The 22,050-nt window shown below is 41.6% G+C and overlaps 1 protein-coding gene across 1 annotated transcript; it reads left to right on the forward strand.

Annotated features, from left to right (window-relative positions):
- The first annotated feature begins 792 nt into the window (after window positions 1–792).
- On the forward strand, window positions 793–18,398 carry fem1b (fem-1 homolog b). The gene is made up of 6 exons (XM_083973884.1): window positions 793–1,294; window positions 9,266–9,525; window positions 12,690–13,053; window positions 14,435–15,049; window positions 16,118–16,429; window positions 17,880–18,398. Exons 2-6 carry the CDS (start codon window positions 9,278–9,280, stop codon window positions 18,222–18,224), a joined length of 1,884 nt encoding a protein of 627 aa, XP_083830010.1. The 5' UTR covers window positions 793–1,294; window positions 9,266–9,277; the 3' UTR covers window positions 18,225–18,398.
- Window positions 18,399–22,050: the final 3,652 nt, after the last annotated feature.

A 22,050-nucleotide genomic window follows, 5' to 3' on the forward strand; every position in this document is an offset into this window, starting at 1 on the left:
AGCCATGCCAATTCCACTGTACCTGTGGTGTGATGACAATAAAGATTGTTTTATTACTTTGTTCTTCTCTGTGTTGTAAAGCCTTTTGAGGACATTATGTTTTTATGTCATGATGAATTTATGTCTATGTTCTCATAACACACAAAGTTTACAATCAAGCTTTTATTTATTTTATTTTTTAGTAATAAGTAGAAGTGGAACACAATATAGACTTGTACATGGACTTAAATGCGTAATAAAGTTACACAACTAACATAACACAACATTTCATTTTATTTCTTTATTTATTGAATTGGGACAGTGCACATTCATCAACACTGACGCATTAAGCATCAGTGTAAATGTGCCGGACTTAGCACAACTGCTAAATTTCAGCTGCAGTCCCAAGGCAGGTTTCTAGAAAACATAAACACAGAAGACTTTAAAACCTTAAACATAACAATTATGAAGCAGGATAAAAGAGGAAAAGGTTCTTTACAAAATATAAAAACCATAGCTATATAATAATATATAGCCTAATGGTGTATAAAGGTGTTAAGTTTTTGACAAACGTTTTAAATCTTTAAATTTCATTAATTTGTCACGCTAATTTGTTTTTTTTATAGGCCTATATAAATGTTTTTGTTTGTTTGTTTTTTTTAATCGTTTGTCATTTTGTCTTTTAGGCGTTATTTCTCTTCTGTCAACGTTTAAATAAAGTTTTTGTTTAAAAAACGTGGAACGTTCTTCAGCGGAGCAACGTTCCGTCCGGAGGTATTTTCCAGTTGAACCATAACTTCCGGTGGGTGACGAGCTAACAGAGGTGAAAACGAGTCTGACTGAGTATTTTGTTGTGGTTTTCACACACGAACCGAGCCGAGCCGAGCCAAACCGAGCTAGAGGAAGCAGAGGAAGAAGGAGAAGAGGAGAAAGGTCCGTTCATTTAGCCGAGTCACGACTGTAACGGCAGCGCGAGAGAAAGTCGGTTTAACGGCCGTTAGTGAGTTAGCATCGGACGAGCTAACAGGCTAACAGCGCTCTCAGCAGCGGACGTCAGGAGGAGGAGAAGGAGAACCGGGACCGGGACCGGCGGCAGGCAGCAGCACCGGGACCAGGACCAGCACCGGGAGCAGGAGAGTGTCGGTGTCCGGCGGTGGAGGAGGTTTCTACCGGTCCCGGTCCCGGTTCCATGTGAGCCCCGGGTCCGGGTCGGGTCCGGTCCGGGCGGTTTAATGGGAGCAGGCGGCGGCTCTCACTGCGGCCGTCAGCTGACAGCAGGAGGAGGAGGAGGAGGAGGAGGACAGAGGAGGAGCAGGTAGGTCCTTTACTTTACTTTATCTGTATATTTAGATGGGACTGTGCACTTTAAAGGAGAATTCCGGTCATTTTTGACCCCTAAATCGTTGTCCTGGTGCAAAAAACGCGACTGAAATTGATGCAGGCAAACCAGAGTTACACCATGGCTACCATGCTTTTTTGAAAAAGGGTCAGTTCCTTGTTTTTCCCCAAAAGGGTCCTATGTTCTCTGTTTTTCCCAAAAAGGGTCCTATGTATGAACATGCCATGATCTTAAGGACTCTTATGGGCTTCCTTATTTATTATATTTATTTTTATCTTGTGTGTGTGTGTGTGTGTGTGTGTGAGTGAGGGAATGTGAGGTATGATATATTTTTATTTTACTTTTGTGTTTCATTGGTAAAGTCGAGAGCTTGGTTTTTTTGCATTTCACTGCACTGTTTTTTAACCTTGGTTTTAGCTTTGCATGTGACCAATAAACTTATCTATCTCTATCTATCTATTAGTCCGGGAGCCATGGGGTTGAACCTTGTTTCGTCTGATAAAGTTTTTTTCTCTGCTGTTTCTTGTAGCTGGGGGGTTCCTCTTCAAAATCCAAGAGGGTGCCCGGTGATATACCTTGAGCATTTTTAAATATTAACCCTTTGATGCCCAAAGCGCCAAAATCCCAGTATAAATACTGTAAGCCCCGATTTAGTTACTACAAATAGTCATGAGTGTATGATATTTGGCAGGGAGTATCATGAAACATAGGGGAAAGTAAAAAAATAAGTTTCTGGGACCTGCTGCCATGCTATTTAAAAAAAATCACCCACAATTTCTCCAGAAAGACAAAAAAATTACTGTCCGTACGACAAATTCTTGTCAAAAATGACATTTTTCAACAACATCACTGCTTCACATGTATATAGAAAACTTCCCAAGTTTGTAAGCTTCAATTTGTGCCCAGGATAACCTTTCTATCTCAAAAGTTGCACTTGCTATGGCTGGAAATTGTCACTATACCCCAGATCAAACAAAACGGAATGTTTGGTCTGATGGTCATTCCAAGTGTCACTTTCCAATGGTTAATGAAGAAATCTGAATGTCAAAAGGTCAACAGAGATTGAAGGTATGTATTAGACTAGGTTTTTATTTTGATTCTGATTTATTTTATTATTATTATTATTATTATTATTATTATTATTATTATTATTATTATTATTATTATTATTATTATTCATGTATTTAATTATTTTGATTTGATTCTGCAAAGGCAATGCCTACAGATACACCACATTTTTAGATTTACATGTTACCAAGTCCGTAATATTAACCATTTTATCAGTGACAGGGTGATTAAATTGTTTAATATTTTTGGTGAATTGACAGTTTATGCAGGTACCACATCTAAAATGACAAGTCTGCTGTTTGTGACTTTAGGCTGGTATGCTTTGACTATTCTGTCCTTTATATTTCTTCCTCTTTTAAAAGCGACCATGGGTGCGTCAGAAAAGTGCTTTTTAAAGATGAGTCATTTTGGAGGATATGCCAATGTTTTAAAATTACACTTTTAATATTTTTAGTTTTGGGTGTGAAATTATGTAGTGCAGAATACAAGGCTCGGCTCAGATTTTGTTGATTTCTTTGTTTGTAGGTAATGCATCTCTGCCTTTTAGGTCTACCTTTGTTTCTGCATTTACTAGCCAATCTTCTGGATAATTCCTCTCTCTAAATTTAGTGAGCATCTCATCTTTACTTTTGTTATACTGTTCTGGGACAGCACAAATTCGTTTTAGTCTGACAAGTTGACTAAATGGCGGACTTCTTTTTGAGAGGAATTGGATGAAAACTTGCAGCATGAAGAAGTGTGTTACGATCTGTAGGTTTTTGGTAGAGAGAGGAAGAGAGGACATTGTCTTTTTTAGTCACATTAATATCAAGGAAGCTGATTTCTTCAAGGCTATAATTAAGGATGAATTTTTTAAACCTGCAAAACTGTCATTCAAAAACTGTAAAAACTCTAGGAGGGTAGATATAGGCCCTTTCCATGCACCTTGTGGGTTGGTGAAGTTGCGCCAGAGACCACTCTGTACTTCAATAACTCTCTTTTGCTCAGGCATCTGCCTGGCATTTAATACCAACAACAATTATGCTCTCTTGAGCATCCCACATGGAAGCATGCACACAACATTGTGCATGTGTGGCAGGACAGTAGCCAGGGCGCATGACCGTCAACTGTCACATCTCTCCTCCTCTTTTCACAAGCACGTCCTTGTGCTCCATGCAGGCTGCCACCCATCAGGAATCCATGGACCCACCACTGGTGCTACATGGATCCTGCAAACAACACTAGAATGTGGCAGGACAAAGGAGGGCCCGGGCGGGGTTTGAACCCCAGTCTCCCGGGTAAGAGTCATGTGCGATGACCATATCCCTTTGGTCGAATGGTCAACACACATGACTCTTACCTGGGAGACTGGGGTTCAAACCCCGCCCGGGACCTCCTTCATCCTGCCACACATGGCAAACCATGCACTTTACAGCTGCACTTCTTGGAGTTGCATGGGGTTTTACTCTTGCAGCCACACCTGATCATCTACAGAATGTAGTCTGGGACAAGTTTGGCATCTTCTGGTAGATGGGTTGGGATCAGTGACCTGTTGCATGAATCTTTTTTTTTCATCCAAATTCCTCTGGGTTCAGTGCTGGTGACATACAGGTTTATATTGAGATTTCTGATCACAATGCTACATATCTCCCGATCCGTTACCTCCGGTCCTACATCAATCCCGCCCCCTTAATTCATGCCTTGTTCCTCAGTTCTGTCATGAATTTGCTGCCTCAACTGCTGGCCCTCAGCACGAAAGGAGATCTGATTTCAATGTTGAGGATTCTCTTTCATGTTTTTAACAGTTCTTGTACCAGGATCTTAGACACCATAGCACCTTTCAGGGTTAAAAGATCAAAATCCTCCCATTTACCATGGCTAAATGAAGACCTGAGGATTCTGAAGAGGCAGTGTAGAAGATCTGAAAGAAGGTGGAAGAAAGACAAACTCAGTGTTTCCCTGGCATCCCTAAGATAGCTGATGCTCCTTTATCAACACAGAGTCAATGAAGCCAGAACCAATTACTTCTTCAATCCCATGCCAGACAAGGACACAACCCCAGGACTCTTTTTAAAACTATGAATTCTCTAACCCAGCCTCCTCCTAGTGAGCCTTGTGACTCCTCCTCCGAGAGATACGAATAATTCTTAATGTATTTTACCAACAAAACAGTAAAAATCTGGCAGCACCTCGGAAATGTAGCCATGGAAACTGAGGCTGATGTTGGCCCTTTTCCACGCCCAACTCTTGCCCACTTTGGTGAAGTTTCTCTGTTCAGATGCAGTTGAGATCAACCACCTGCTCCCTAGACTGTATCCCTGCATCAGTTGGTTCTGATATTTTAACTTATTATAAATTGCTCGCTATCCACTGGTATTTTTCCATCTCCCTTTGAACATGCCACTGTTCACCCTGCTCACCAGGTGACCCTGGTGCTCTGTAAAATTTTAGACCCATTTCTAAGTTGCCAAAGATTTTAGAGAAAATTGTTTTTATTCAACTAAATTCTTTTATAAACCAGAATGATATGTTCGAGAAATTTCAATCCGGTTACCGTGCCCATCATAGCACGGATAAGGCAAATGACCTTATGCTCGCAGCTGATTCTGGAAGGTACTCCATCCTAATCCTCCTTGACCTAAGCTCAGCTTTTGACACAGTTGACCATAATGTGCTTTTAACCAATTTGAAAAATGTAGTTGGTGTCAGTGATGCGGCTCTGGATTGGTTCACTACCTTTATTTATTTGGGAGGGACAATGCATGCTAATGAACATTTCTTCACTAGGAATAAGATATAAGAAAGCCAGAGTGTAGCCAAAGGCTAATTTCCATCCGTTGTCCCAAGAACATTAACAGGTAGCTCCTTCTCCATTAGACTTGGCGAGGCCTCCTCTTCTCACTCTCCCCTCCTCTGCAGGATCCCCCAAGGGTCAATTCTTGGTCCCCTTTTATTCACTATTTATATGCTCCCCCTCTGACAAATTATCTGCAAGTTACACAACATTAATTTCCATTGTTACACAGATGACACACAGCTCTAAGTCCCATTAAGTCCCGGATCTTCCAATGTCCTGTGGTAGTCATGTGTGCTGACCATTCGACCAAAGGGATATCCCTGTAGCCAAGAAGCCAGGGCACATGATCAATTAGAGGCATAGTGACAGTCCCATGCTGAGATCAAATACTGGATGTCCTGTAATTTAATTTTAAATGGCTCCCAAACATAAGTACTTTTAATCACTCCTCCTATACATAACCCTGCTAACACAACAAACCTCCTGTCAAATCTGGATTCATTATTAGAGAACATTCAGAAGGAAGCTTGAAACCTGGGCGTAATAATTGACTCTGAGCTATCCTTTGACACTCAGGTAACCAAAGTGCTACAGTCATACTTCGCACAGTTGAGACAGCTCTCCAGGATTAAATTTTTTCTTTCCCCCTCAGACCTAGAGAAAGTCATCCACGCTTTTATTTATTCTAGGCTCGACTATTGTAATGCACTCTATTCAGGTTTTAGCAGGCAAAATTTACAGAGACTCCAACTGATACAAAAGGCGGCAGCCAGGCTTTTAACAGGTTCTAAAAGAAACAAGCATATCACTCCAGTCCTTGCAGCCCTTCACTGGCTACCTGTGAGTTTTAGTATAGATTTTAAGATTTTGTTGCTTGTTTTTAAAGCCCTAAATGGTCAGGCTACAGCATACATATCTGAACTTTTATCTCCCTATGAGCCTGATCGCTGCCTGAGATCGTCCAGCAAGGGCCTACTTGTTGTCCCAAAATCCCGTCTTATCTCAAAGGGTGACTGAGGATTTGCAGTTCGTGCTCCCCAACTTTGGAACTCTCTCCCCTTGGATCTCAGGCAGACAACCTCAGTATCTTCTTTTAAATCCCTTCTTAAAACTCACATTTATCGATTGGCCTTCCCTTTTCCTACTGTAACTTGATTGTATTTGCTGCTAATTTTATTGTACTCGTTTTTAAATTGTTATTTTTCTATTTGTTTACTATTGTTGTAAATATGAAGCACTTTGTAATTTTAATTTCGATAAGTGCTATAGACAATTATATTATTAATATTATTACTTCACCACAACATTGCCTGAAAGTGGGGCCTCTTAACATTCTCAAGAAGGCCTCTTTTGCTGGTGGGAGAGCAGCTAGGTTTGGAGCAGACATGTCCTTTTCCATTCTTTTTCCCCCCGACAAATAGCCTTGTTGTGTGTGACATGTCCATGCTCTCCTTTATGCCATAACAGGCAGAGATGAAGGCAATGGCTTAGTCGAGGACTTGCTGGAATGGTGCATCTATGTTACCAATGGCTGATAGCTCGTACCCAGCTTTTAGGACATCACTGGCATTCCCTTTGGAGACTTAATGCAAATCTAAAAAAATCTAAATCTTAATGCGAATTTGTAAAGCAAAGTCCACACTGAAGAAGTCACTCCAGGTTAAAGTCTCCAAGAGGAATGCTGGTGATGCAGATGTCACTGTCATTGATGGATCAGCACTTCTTTGGACCAAATAAACCTGCCACCAGCACTGAACCCAGGAGTTGAATACACCTTCCGGTGATACTTGGACACGTCATCAGTGAAGAACTGATCCCAGAGGAATTTGGATAAAAAAAAGATTCATGCAACAGGCCACTGATCCCAACCCATCTACCAGAAGATGCCAAACTTGTCCCAGACTACATTCTAGAGATGATCAGGTGTGGCTGTAAGAGTAAAACCCCATGCAACTGCATGGAAATGTTTCCATGTGGGATGCTCAAGAGAGCGTTATTGTTGTTGGTTATAAACGCCACGCAGATGCTTGAGCAAAAGAGAGTTATTTGCATTGTCTTTGCAGAATCAAATCAAAATAATTAAATACATGAATAATAAAAATAATAATAATAATAATAATAATAATAATAATAATAATAATAATAATATAAATCAGAGTCAAAATAAAAACCTCAATCTCTGTTGACCTTTTGACATTCAGATTTCTTCATTAACCATTGGAAAGTGACACTTGGAATGACCATCAGACCAAACATTCCGTTTTGTTTGATCTGGGGTATAGTGACAATTTCCAGCCATAGCAAGTGCAACTTTTGAGATAGAAAGGTTATCCTGGGCACAAATTGAAGCTTACAAACTTAGGAAGTTTTCTATATACATGTGAAGCAGTGATGTTTGAGATAAAGTGGTAGAAAAATGTCATTTTTGACAAGAATTTGTCGTACGGACAGTAATTTTTTTGTCTTTCTGGAGAAATTGTGGGTGATTTTTTAAAATAGCATGGCAGCAGGTCCCAGAAACTTATTTTTTTACTTTCCCCTATGTTTCATGATACTCCCTACCAAATATCATACACTCATGACTATTTGTAGTAACTAAATCGGGGCTTACAGTATTTATACTGGGGTTTTGGCGCTTTGGGCATCAAAGGGTTAATATTTAAAAATGCTCAAGGTATATCACCGGGCACCCTCTTGGATTTTGAAGAGGAACCCCCCAGCTACAAGAAACAGCAGAGAAAAAAACTTTATCAGACGAAACAAGGTTCATCAAAAAATCAGGCTTTGGCTCCCGGACTATATGTTCCCCGGTCGCAATACATACTGTTGCTGGTCGATGGACTCTCTCTACTTATCTGGACTCTCTCTATCTATCTGGCCTGTCTAGCCTCTACCTGGTCTTTTTTTTTTACTAAACTTAACAAACTCCTTTCTTCATTGCCTAAACCCAACCAATGGGACAATTACACTTTTTGCTCAAATAAAAGTCACAACTCAACTTCTCATTCAGAAATAGGCTAAAATCTGCAAAGTCACAACTGCACTTCCAGGTAATGGGACCAAAAATCTCATGCTCCCCGGGTGCTTTTGGGAAAAAGCGGGGAACATAGGATCCTTTTTCTAAAAATATGAGTTCAGTGGTGTCTCTAAGGATTCCAGTCATGTACCATAGATATTTGTTTTCTCAGTGTTTGTTGTGTTATCTCTAGCGCCGGCCCGTAGCCATGGCGTAACTTTACTCGCGTTTTTTGCTCCCCCCAACACTGGGTGACCATCAGGACAACGATTTAGGGGTCAAAAATGACCAGAATTCTCTTTTAATGAACATAAAAACATGTAAATGTGCCGGATTATAGCAGCAATGCTAACTTCCGTCTGGAGTCCCATAATATAAAAACAGTACAGTGACAGTACACATAATAATGTAGACAACAAAAAGACAACGGCTGTTTTTGAAACCGCATACTACCGTACTGCCTACTACATAGGCCTACTGCGTTAGTATATACTGTATACCGCATACTGAATGTTGGATTCACCGGTAGCGTTAGCTGTAAAACAGGTGAAAAGCTGTTTTATTTCCCGCTCTAGCGCTGTTATTATGTAACTTTATTTAGTTTTAATGTTTTTTCATGCGAGAAAGTAACTGTTTAGATCCCAGATATACGGCCAGTTTATCCAAACGACGGCTGTTTAGAAGTTTGCTCAGTTCGCTCTGCAGAGCTGCTCGGCCGGCCAACCTCCGTCGTCATCCCGGGGGAGAAAACCATCGCTAATTAACTTACCCGCAGGTTTTTAGAGGTTTACCACCGGCTGGTTAAATTATTTCTAGGAGGTAAATGTTGGTCTCATTGATGAAATCTAACAGCTGTATCAGTAGCATTAGTTTGTTTGAATGAAAAGTGAAGCTCATGTGTGTATTGGACACAGGAGCAGCGCTGCCTCGGGGCTTTGTACAGAAATCACCACATTTACAAATAAATAAATGTTTTACAATGAACGGATCAATCTGCATTAAGTTTTATTTTATTAAACTTTATAACATAGTTACGGTACACGGCAAAGATATATGGATATTAACATATTAACATCTTGACCACCAGGTGCGGGTCCAGATGGAGTCTCTGGCCGGCTACGTGTACAAAGCGGCGAGCGAGGGTCGAGTCCTGACGCTGGCGGCGCTGCTGCTCAACCACTCGGAGGCCGAGACTCGCTTCCTGCTGAGCTACGTCACCCAGTTGTCGGGGCAACGCTCCACGCCGCTCATCATCGCCGCGCGCAACGGACACGACAAGGTGGTGCGGCTGCTGCTGGACCACTACCGGGTCGACACGGAGCAGACCGGCACGGTGCGCTTCGACGGGTGAGACACCGCTTCACTTCCTCCATCCTTCCCTCTTTCCTCCCTTTCTTCCTTCCTCCTTTCTTTCCCTTCCTCCATCCTTCCCTCTTTCCTTCCTTCCTTCCTCCTTTCTTTCCCTTCATCCATCCTCCGGGTCGACACGGAGCAGACCGGCACCGTCCGCTTCGACGGGTGAGACCGGCTCAACACACTTCACATCCAATCTGTTCCCTTCCTCCATCCTTTCTTTCCTTCCCTACTTTTTCCCTTCCATCCTTCCCTCCCTTCGTCCTTACTTCTTCCTTCCTTTTTGACCCAATTGACCTGATCTGTTCCCTCCCTTCCTCCCTCCCTCCATCTTTCTTTCTTTCCCTTTCCCCTTCCTTCTTTCCTCCCATCTTTCTCTTTGTCCTTCCTTCCTTCCTTCCTTCTTTCCACTATCCCTTTCCGCTTCCTTCCTTCCTTCCTTCCTTGAACCGATCTGTTCCCTCCCTCCATCTTTCTTTCTTTCCTTCCTTCCTCCTTTCTTTCCCTTCGTCCATCCTTCTGCTTCCTTGCTTCCTTCCTTGCTTCCTTCCTTCCATCCTTCCTTCCTTCAAACTGAAGACATCAAAACTATGAAGGAACTCGTATGAAGTGTTAAACAAAGCAGGATGTGTTTTATATATTCAATTTTTTTTGAATGAGAAGCTTTGTCCAAACTTTTGATTGTTAGTTTATGTCATGTATGTTTGGTTACACAACAGTTAATGTTGAGACTTGTTTACAGAAAGTAACGTTAAACAGAACAGTCGACCTGAGAAATTATCTTCTTTATATTTAGATTAAAACTGATCCTTTTAGGTTCAGACAGTCAGAGACTCTGAGGTGTTTGAACCTGTAACGACAGAAACTGTTTCTGTTCTGATACAATCAGTTTCACCTTCAGTGTCAATGAAGATGGAAATGAGACCGAACCCAAAGTCATTTACATGTCACCTGAGGGTTAAATAAAACAGTTAGAGACTTCAACAGTAGAAACAATGAACTCCTGTTGATTATTCTGTTTGATTAACAGCTCGTCCTGTTGTGACGACAATCAATAAAGTTAATTCAACAAATCAAAACAATGAGATAATAGATAAGTTTGAATCACTGATGAGATTAAAAGACGAGTTTATCGGAGCAAAGATCAAGACGATGATATGAAACGGTCCACTTCCTGTGTCTCTACGCTGTCCTTTCAAAATAAAGGCACAAAACGCCTCAGAAAGTCTTTAAAAATAAATAAAAGACGAGTTCATGACGATAAAAAGTTCAGTTTGACGTTGACGACGCAGAATCGTCCTGAAGGAAACAGATTCACCAATATGTTCTTAAGAAAGATCTTAATAAATGTATTAAGATCTAAAATTAAGAAGTTCTTAACTCATTGAGTGCCAACCACGTAATTTCTCGTTTTTCGTTCCCATGCGTTGAGTGCCGAAAACGTAATTTTACGTTTTTTGCTTTTTTTTTAAATTATGAAAATAGACACTTTAATACACATTATATGTAAATTTGGGGACTCTACGACGAGGAGAACTGAAATAGATGACGATCAAAGTCACATGACAGCTCATGATCTGGAAGTTTTTATCATAACTCGGCTTCTGCAAACGAGTTCTGCATGCAGATGCAGCGCAGCTGCTCCGCTCTCACCCGCGCTGCTGCTCCAGCTGCTCGAGCTGCTCGGAGCAGAAACAGGAAGCTCTCAGCCGACAGTCCGCCCGGTCTTCAGCTGGAGCAACACCGTGTCCTCCCCAAAGTCCTCCCGCGGTAAAATCTGATGGTCTCTGGGCCAAAGCAGACCGGCACCACCGACCCGTACCACAGCAGGACCGCGACCACCGGCGGGACCGGTCTTCCCGAGCCGCGGTGGCCGACTGACCCTCACGTTCCGCGGCGAGAGGCTGTGACACGGCACGGTGCGTCTGTGTTATTGTTGTTTAGTGGCGCCCCCCCGCCCCCGATGGTGGTTTTGTGAATAGAACAACAACTGTTGTATATATTTATCTTATACGAGCCCTTTGATCCAGAAATGCGAGTGTCAGAAGAGCGACAGACACAAACAGCGCACCTTTCATAAAAGACGCTCTATCTCCTTTTCTAGAAAAAAAGGAGGGATTTTGGTGAAACCCAGCCATGTTTAGCTTGACTTTTCTCAGGAACAGAGGCACGTAGAAACAAACGGTTTGTGGCCACTTGAAGCATTAAGTTAAACCTTTCAATTGAGCCACAGTATGTGTTGGTGGCAATAATATAGAATACACTGTGGCTCTACATAAAAAGTCAAAAATGGTCTAAATTGCCGGTACACTTGACTAAAACTTTGGAAAGGAGCGCGGCACTCAATGAGTTAAGTGCAATTCCTCAATATTTTCTTAAGAACAGTCATTTCTTATGAATTTCTTAGTTTTCGTATAAGAACTTCTTAAAATACATCACTGCATTGCACGCACCATTTTAAGACAGGTCAAGGTTGTCTTAAAGGGATAGTTCACCCAGAATTGAAATTTCACTCATTATCTCCTCCCCCTCATGTGGACTAAGGGCTGGGAGAAGTTTCAGAGTCCTCCGTGGCTTCTCTGAGTTACAGGGGGTCTCGGCGTAGCAGTGCATGTCCATATGACGGTTGCTAATGGATACCAACTGTCTTCGTCTTAGCGGAAGCTCCTCTTCCCAGTTCGTCCAAATTTTATGAACCGGGAAGAGGAGCTTTGAGAAGCTTCCGTTACAAAACAAGCTTGAAATATAGACTTATTTAATTTTTTCTCATGTCGGGGCTTCAATACAAGAGGGACATTACATACGAGCAGCTTGGAGGTATCTGGATGTTTTTTGGTGTGTCTTTTTGTTACGAAGACAGTTGGTATCCATTTGCAACCGTCATATGGACATGCACTGCTACGCCGAGACCCCCTGTAACTCAGAGAAGCCACGGAGGACTCTGAAACTTCTCCCAGCCCTTAGTCCACATGAGGGGGAGGAGATAATTTCAATTTTGGCTGAACTATCCCTTTAAGAAGAAAGTTGAGAAAATACTTTTTGGTGAATATGACTTCTTGTCTTTTTTCTTCTTAAGACTGAAGTTAAGTTAAGTATTTTCTTAAGAAGGTTTTGTGAATCCGGCCCCAGTTGTTTAACTTCCTGTCTGTGTCCTTCAGCTACGTGATCGACGGGGCGACGGCGCTGTGGTGTGCGTCGGGGGCGGGGCACTTCGAGGTGGTGCGGCAGCTGGTGGGTCACCGTGCCAACGTGAACCACACCACGGTGACCAACTCCACGCCGCTGCGGGCGGCCTGCTTCGACGGGCGGCTGGACATCGTGCGCTACCTGGTGGAGCACGAGGCCGACATCGGCATCACCAACAAGTACAACAACACCTGTCTGATGATCGCCGCCTACAAGGGCCACGCCGACGTGGTCAAGTTCCTGCTGCAGCGCGGCGCCGACCCCAACGCCAAGGCGCACTGCGGCGCCACCGCGCTGCACTTTGCTGCCGAGGCCGGCCACCTGGAGATCGTACAGGTATGAAAACCACTCAAACCACTCACCTCCCTGTGAAATTCACCGTTTTCAAACCAAAATAGAGGAGCTACATCAGTAGGGATGTCACAATTACTTGTTTTCACAATTAATTGCGGTATTAAAGGCCACAATTAATTAATCGTAAAGATTCTTAAATACCGTCACATTCCAAAAAAGATTATGTTGGAAACACAGAGGCAGATGTGCACAAAAGTTAAGGTAAATGTAAGAAAAACTGGTCCATTAACGTAACATACAATTGGTAGGAATTTAAATGTTAGCTTCTAATTTGTGATAAAAAACAAACAGACAAACAATTTAAAAATAAACTTAAACATTTGGTATAGATGACAATTAATGATTTGAATATTTAAAACACTTCCCCTGGAGGATTAATAATTGGTTATATATGAATAGTAGATACTTAAAATATTGTAAAAATTTGTAATGTAATTATATTTTGACTGTATTTGATTTTACACATTCATATGTTGTGAAATGAATTCATATCATGCATAATAATCGTAACACCGTGATTATTTCTCTGACAATAATCGTACAAAGAAAATCTACAATCGTGACATCCCTATACGTCAGTGGTTCTCAAACTTTTTACACCAAGTACCACCCCAGAAAATACTTGCCTCTCGAAGTACCACCAAGTCGGACGGGGGGGGGGACAACTCATATTTCACCCAAGAACCTGCTCTTTCAACTTATACAAGTTACCTAATTTAAAGGGATAGTTCAACATTTTGGCAAATTGCCCCATCGCCATAATCCCTATAGTCATAGCAGTAGGTTCGTTACCTTTAATTGTCGGTGCAAGCTGTTTTTAGAACGGCGGAGCAGAGCCGTGAGCTGCTCAGAGCTACGCTACGGAGGCTCATTATGGGATTTCTTGGTTTCCCTCATCAAACTCATCAAATACACAATCCAACAACTCCACAACGCTCTGGTGGACAAGTTGTGACCTGCACATTCACCACGTTATGAGATAATAACACAACGTTACCACACAGAGTTGTTTTAGAGGGAAATACAGAGACTGTTGATAAAAAACTGTTCCTGAAGGCAACGCGCATCAGCGGTTTTGCATGAATTTCCCTCTAAAACAACTCTGTGTGGTAACGTTGTGTTATTATCTCATAGCGTGGTGAATGTGCAGCTCACATTCAATTAAAGGTAACGACCCTACTGCTATGACTATAGGGATTATGGCAATGTGCCAGTTTGACAAAATGTTGAACTATCCCTTTAATTTTTTCCAGAGCTGTATATTTTGACTATATTTGAAATGACTGAATGCAGAATAATGGTGATGATGGTAACTGGCACCAAGTGAATCTGTAATGGTGTCGTGTGTTGTGTGACGGTGCAGGAGCTGGTGCGCTGCCAGGCTGCCATGGTGATGAACGGCCACAGCATGACGCCTCTGAAGGTGGCGGCGGAGAGCTGCAAGGCCGACGTGGTGGAGCTGCTGCTGGCGCACGCCGACTGCGACGCGTCGAGCCGCGTGGAGGCTCTGGAGCTGCTGGGGGCGTCGTTCGCCAACGACCGCGAGAACTACGACATCCAGAGGACCTACCACTACCTGCACGCCGCCATGACGGAGCGCCACCGCCGCCCCGGCGACGTCATCGCCAAGGAGCTGCCGCCGCCCGTGGAGGCGTACGGCGGCCGCGGCGAGTGCAGGACGCCGCGCGAGCTGGAGGCGATCCGCGCCGACCGCGACGCGCTGCACATGGAGGGGCTGATGATCCGCGAGCGCATCCTGGGCGCCGACAACATCGACGTGTCGCACCCCATCATCTACCGCGGCGCCGTGTACGCCGACAACATGGAGTTCGACCGCTGCATCAAGCTGTGGCTGCACGCGCTGCGGCTGCGCCAGAAGGGAAACCGCAACACGCACAAAGACCTGCTGCGCTTCGCCCAGGTCTTCTCCCAGATGGTTCACCTGAAGGAGGCGGTGACCGCGCCCGCCGTCGAGCAGGTCAGTGCTCACACGTCTACCAGAATCATCATATAAACCAGGGGTGCCCAAATTCTTCTCAGTGAAGGGCCAAAAACGAATCGGGGTGGAGGTTCGCAGGCCAAAATTAAACATTCAAATTAAATATGCCTATAACATATGTTAAATAAACACTCATACAAAGTATTTTTTAAATAGCTAACACTATTGATTATTGTGTTTCACTGTTAAACAGGGCTCCAGACTGCCCCTAAAATTTGGGACTGTGCAAGTAAATTTTTCATCTTGTGCACATGTGCAACCAGTGAAGTTGCCTGTCTTTTGTTTTGTAACGCTGATGAAACATGAAAGGGGGGACTCAAAAAATCTGATGTTTGTAATGACAGGTGGCAGGTCAATGTGTGTGAGTATTGTGAATAATAACTTGCCCTGCAAATCAATTTACAAGTGTGTTCCCCTAAATTTCCTGCTCGCTCTCCTAAAATTTTAAGTTCGGGGCCACTGTGCTCCTAGTGAAAAATGTCTGGAGCCCTGCTGTTAAAACAAAGTTACTGGTACTGGTAACGTTAGGTCTGGTAGAGAATTTTCTGCTACTTGTGTCGTCCCCAGAAAAGCAGAGTAGCATCATGTGAATTTATTGCCGTTGCCCAGTCAGCTAATGCCCAGTCTCCCTGCTCTTCTCACCCACACACAGCACCCTGTGTTGGGGGCTGCACGGCGTGATCGTGTCTTTTTGTGCTGTTAGTTGCACTAATCGTTTTGATAAAAATAACAAAACGCGCAAATTTTACAGAATACTGTCAACTCGCACCCCTTTCAAGGCAAACGAGAGGGAAAATAGTACATTGGGGATTAATTTCGAGCAATATAACGTGTTAGATACGTTGGTTTGAATGGTGATAAAGCTAAATGCTCACAGGCACAGCTGTAGAACTGCAGCGAATGAGTTGAGAAATGTTTCCTACGACAGTGACTGAAGACGAGGTCAGCATATTTGACTATAGTGCATCAATAGGCTTGCTATTTTGGTTATAAAAGGTGTACGCTACTGTAACTTTCTGCCTGTGGTCTGATAACCCTCCCCTTCAGGTGCTGAGCTGCAGCGTGCTGGAGATCCGGCGCAGCATGGCGCGCGTGGAGGCGGCGGCGGAGGCGGAGCTTCCCCAGGCGCTGGACAACTACGAGTCCAACGTGTTCACCTTCCTCTACCTGGCCTGCATCTCCACCAAGACGTTGTGCGGCGACGAGGAGCGCGCGCGCATCAACAAGCACATCTACGACCTGATCCAGCTGGACCCGCGCTCCCGCGAGGGCTCGTCGCTGCTGCACCTTGCCATCAGCTCGGCCACGCCGGTCGACGACTTCCACACCAACGACGTGTGCAGCTTCCCCAACGCGCAGGTAGGAGCGTCACGGTTACCGCTCTGAACTATTAATAACAGTCTGAAACGCCACAACTAATTGAACGTCTCAATACCGTTTTGTTTGTTTTTTTGAGAATTTTTTTTACCACTATTCTATAATTTTTTGTTTTTTACTTTTTTGTTTGTTTTTTTGAGAATTTTTTTACCACTATTCTATAATTTTTTGTTTTTTACTTTTTTTTTTGTTGAAATTTTACCGCTTTTTCTAGATTTAAAAAAAACCCACTTAAGTTTTACCACTTTTTTTCCCAGGTTTTTTTTTTTTTTTACTTTATTTGAGAAATGTTTATCACTATTCTATTAATTTTTTTTATTAATTTTTTTATTTTACCACTTTTTCTAGATTATAAAAAAGAGCTTTTGGAAAAGTTTTACCACTTTTCCTAGTTCACTTTTTTCTGTGTTTTTTTTTTTTAATAGCGGTCTGAAACGCCACAACTAATTCAACGTAAATATTTCTCAATACCGTTTTGTTTGTTTTTTTGAGAAATTTTTACCACTTTTCTATTTTTTCTTTTTTTTCAGAAATTTTACCACTTTTTCTAGATTAAAAAAAATCTTTTTTGAAAAGTTTTACCACTTCTTTTTTTTAGTTTTTTTTTTAGAAATGTTACCACTTTTCGTAGAAAAATTTAAACCTTTTCTTTAAAAAAAAAAAACGTATAACTTTTTTCTAGATTTTTTTTATTTACCACCTGTACGCGCTTTGGGTATTGGGTAACAATAGAAAAGCGCTATATAAATGTAATCCATTATTATTATTATTATTATTATTATTATTATTATTACCTTTCTTTTCATTATTATTATTACCTTTCTTTTCATAATAAAACTTTTTTTTTAAAGAAATCTTACCACTTTTTTTAGAGAGAATTTTGACCACTTTTTTTATAGAAATGTTTTAATATTTTTGGAGAAATTGTACCACTTTTTTCCAGAAATTTCTCTACAATATCTCCAAAGATTCATGCTGTTGGTGTTTGTATGTCTAGCTAACTGTTTTGGAGCCCAAACTAATGACAATTTTCTGTCCTTGAAATAGACAATACAATACAATTGAGTTGAATTGAATTGGCCCTAATTTGAACGTACACTACATTGACTAAAAAAGTGTTGTAATCTTCAGTCTCTGAACAAATTTTTGTGTGTTTGCTTCAAAATTTTGGTCTAATTTGTGTGAATTTAAGTAAGGTCCTTGATGTAAAAATGTTTGAGAACCACTGGTATAGATGACAAATAATCACTGAAATAACACTTAATAAGTGGTCCTGTATTAATAGATACTTAAAATATTGTGTATATTATTAGTTGGCCTAATGTAATTTATATTTTGACTATATGTGAAATTAATTAATTAATAATAATAATGGTGATAATTGTAACTAGTACCAAGTTGAATCTCTAATCTTGCCGTCTCTACGTGTCAGGTGACGAAGCTGCTGCTGGACTGCGGCGCGCCGGTCAACGCCATCGACCACGAGGGCAACACGCCGCTGCACGTCATCGTGCAGTACAACCGGCCGATCAGCGACTTCCTGACGCTGCACGCCATCATCATCAGCCTGGTGGAGGCGGGCGCGCACACGGACCGGACCAACAAGCAGAAGAAGACGCCGCTGGACAAGAGCACCACCGGCGTGTCGGAGATCCTGCTCAAGACGCAGATGAAGATGAGCCTCAAGTGTCTGGCGGCGCGCGCCGTCCGCCGACACCACATCACCTACCGCAACCAGATCCCCAAGACGCTCGAGGAGTTCGTCGAGTTCCACTGAGCTGAGGAGCGCTTTGCTTTTTAAAAAGACAAAGACACAAAACAAACTACTTTGGTATCGTTTTTCTAACAGACGACAAAGAAACTAAGAAACACACAAACACACAAACGGTGCTGAGGACGAGGACGAGGACGCGCGTTAGAGGATTTTATAAAAGTGAAAAAAAAAACAAAGAAAGAAGTGGGTTTGCTCTTTTTTTTCCTTTTTTTTTTTTTTAAAGGGATAGTTCAACATTTTGTCAAATTGGCCCATTGCCATAATAATCCCTATAGTCATAGCAGTAGGTTTGTTACCTTTAATTGTCGGTGCAAGCTGTTTTTTAGAACGGCGGAGCAGAGCCGTGAGCTGCTCAGAGCTACGCTACGTATGGAGGCTCATTATGGGATTTCTTGGTTTCCCTCATCAACCTCATCAAATACACAATCCAACAACTCCACAACGCTCTGGTGGACAAGTTGTGACCTGCACATTCACCACGCTATGAGATAATAACACAACGTTACCACACAGAGTTGTTTTAGAGGGAAATTCATGCAAAACCGCTGATGCACGTTGCCTTCATAGCGTGGTGAATGTGCAGCTCACAACTTGTCCACCAGAGCGTTGTGGAGTTGTTGGATTGTGTATTTGATGAGTTTGATGAGGGAAACCAATTAAGAAATCCCATAATGAGCCTCCGTAGCGTAGCTCTGAGCAGCTCACGGCTCTGCTCCGCCGTTCTAAAAACAGCTTGCACCGACAATTAAAGGTAACGAACCTACTGCTATGACTATAGGGATTATGATGATGGGCCAGTTTGACAAAATGTTGAACTATCCCTTTAAGTATTAACAGAGAAGAACCAGCAGCTGCAGCCCAGCCCATCTGTCTGTCCGTCGTCTTGTCTCTGATTGGTTGGACGCCGTCCGTCCTCGTCCTGTTGCCTTAACGACAGAGAGACAGAGTGACGACACGACCTCACCTGTCAATCACATGGTTTTTATTTTTTAATATGAGATTTTAATTCTGTTTTAAATGAACTTTATTTTATTTTTTTGAAAAGGGGGTTGTTTTCTTCTTCTTCCTGTTTGACTCAAACTAAAACAAAGTGGCCAAAAGTGAGTGGACACACACACACACACACACACACACACACACACATACATAAACACACACACACAGAGTTAAATTTACATATTTAGATTTTAAAGGGATAGTAGCATTTTTTTTAAAGTGGGGTTGTATGATCTCCAAATAGCCCCTAAGTACTTTAATTGCTGTAGAAGACTCTCTGCACTCCTCCCGTTAGCAACGCCAGCCCATAATAGCCCTGCCCAGAGATTTACAACATACATTGTTGTGAATGGACCCAAAGAAACGGCCTATTTTCACGGCCTAAAAGAGGTTTTTAGGTTTTCTTTCAGGTAAAACCTCTTTTAGGCCGTGAAAATAGGCCGTTTCTTTGGGTCCATTCACAACACTGTATGTTGTAAATCTCTGGGCAGGGCTATTATGGGCTGGCGTTGCTAACGGGAGGAGTGCAGAGAGTCTGCTACTGCAATTAAAGTACTTGGGGGCTACTTGTAGATCATACAACCCCACTTTAAAAAAAAATGCTACTATCCCTTTAATACAAAGATGAGTTTATTTATTTTGAAACGTCGACTCTTCTTCCTGTCGATGGTTTTTAACAGAAGTCTCGGAGAAAAAAAAAAAAAAAGACAGATTAATTCTATCTATGATTTTAAATTAAATAAACATTTTCTGAAACACGTCGATGTTGAAGCGACCGCACACTTTTGTCCACGACGGTACCACCAACATGTCTGACGCTGCTTAACACAAGCTTTTATTTTGAAAAGGTGTGAGGGAAGGAAATAAATCTGTTCAATGTTTAATGTTATATCAATAATATCGATGAGATCATCAGAGGTGAAGTCACATGGTCCAAAAAAACTCAGATCATCAAAATTGATCAATTTTTCTGTGATCGTTTGATCTGTGATCGTTTGAGACGTCCTGAGTCATTGGTTTTTTTTTTGTCCAATCAACTGTCAAGGACCTGAAGACACTGAACATTTTGAATCTGATTGGTTTAAATAAAATCTGTAGATCTGTGGCTTATATTGATAATTAGATCCAGCTGTTAATTATTATTGATGAGCTCTGACCAAGCCAAAGATTGTGTGTGTGAGTGAAGACGCGTCACTCTGTCATGTCTCACTACGACCAGCAGAAACACTGCAAAAACTCAAACTCTTACCAAGAACATTTGTCTTATTTCTAGTCGAAACAAATCTCATTCTACTTAAAATAAGACAATAAGAAATCGCATTAAAAAGTAGCTTATTTTTAGTCACTTTTTACTTCTTTTAAGCAAATTTTTACTTTAAATAAGTAGAAAAATCTTCTTTCTACTTATTTCAAGTGAAAATTTGTTTTAAACAAGTGAAAATTATCTAAAAACAAGTTAATTTTTAGGTGATGAGTCTTATTTTAAGTGAAAAGAGGTTAGTTTTGAGTAGAAATGAGACATTCTGACAAGAAATAAGACAAATATTCTTGGAAAGATTTGGGGGTTTTGCAGTGAACTCCTCAGACTGTCTGTACTGTACTGTATTGTATTAAAGGATCAATCGGTAATCAATAATTCACACACACTCAGCTTCAGACTTTGAGGATTTAAGAAGTTCAATTGATTTTGATTCATATTCAAGCTAATTATTGACCCCACGCCCCTTTAAATTGATCAGAAACAGGAAACAGGAAGTTGTTGCTTGAGGTTGGTGAAGTCTCTTTTAAACTGATCTTTTTTCTTTTTCTTCTTTTTTTAAAATCTGAAGTCACACGTTCACAAAGCTGCTAATTATAATAATAATACGATCGATCGCTTATTGATCGGTCGGTGTGCTGGTCTGTTTTCTGGTCTGGTTCCACTGTGTCAGCAGCCGGTTAGCTTAGCGGCGTGCTAACCCGTAGCTTCACGAGTGAAAATGAGTTTTATTTATTTATGTGAGAATCAAACTTTGATCAAAAACAGAACAGGAAGTTTTCAAGATGTTTTCTGTCGGATCTCGTCCAAACTCCGAGGAGGCGAAACATTTAACATGAGATTACATTTTTTTAAGGGGAAAAATCTTTTAATCTTTGATTTAAACAACTTTATCAACTGATCAATCGATTAATTAACTGATTGTTTTACCTCTAATTCTCCGGTTACTGTTGTTTTGAAACCGTCTATGTGTCTTTGGAGTTTGGACGGTGGCCTCTGAGGGACATTTTTCATCTCATTCACTGAAACATTAAAGTTTAAAGAGTTGAATGTGAGTTCTGCTATCGCTACGTGGCTAACATTAGCATTGTGATGTGAGGCTAGCTTGTTAGCCTAGTTTTGCTAACTTAAATAATGAAGTCTGAGACATAATAGAAAAAAGCAAAACAAGCTAGGTAGCTTAGCGTAGCATTAGCAAAACTCACAAATAGCTCCTTGGAAACAGTTAGCCGTTAGCTGTTAATTGTTTGGAGTTTGGACGGTGGCCTCTTAGGGACATTTTTCATCTCATTCACTGAAACATTAATTGAAGGAGTTGAATGTGAGTTCTGCTATCGCTACGTGGCTAACATTAGCAATGTGATGTGAGGCTAGCTAGCTTGTTAGCATGTAAGCCTAGTTATGCTAACTTAAATAATGAAGTCTGAGTCATAATAGAACAGCAAAACAAGCTACGTAGCTTAGCGTAGCATTAGCAAAACTCACAAGTAGCTCCTTGTAAACGGTTAGCAGTTAGCCATTAACTGTTAGCCGTTAGCATTTAGCCACAGCCTGAACAGGTGAAGCGATGCAGCT

Source organism: Trachurus trachurus, assembly GCF_905171665.1.
Source record: "Trachurus trachurus genome assembly, chromosome: 6".
NCBI classification, from domain to species: domain Eukaryota; kingdom Metazoa; phylum Chordata; class Actinopteri; order Carangiformes; family Carangidae; genus Trachurus; species Trachurus trachurus.

Bases quoted from the DNA above. Each gene is read 5' to 3' on its own strand.
- fem1b (XM_083973884.1), top strand. From the start codon at position 9,278: ATGGAGTCTCTGGCCGGCTACGTGTACAAAGCGGCGAGCGAGGGTCGA. The intron at 9,526-12,689 runs GTGAGACACCGC...TGTGTCCTTCAG, and splicing joins GGCACGGTGCGCTTCGACGG to CTACGTGATCGACGGGGCGA. The intron at 16,430-17,879 runs GTAGGAGCGTCA...TCTACGTGTCAG, and splicing joins GCAGCTTCCCCAACGCGCAG to GTGACGAAGCTGCTGCTGGA.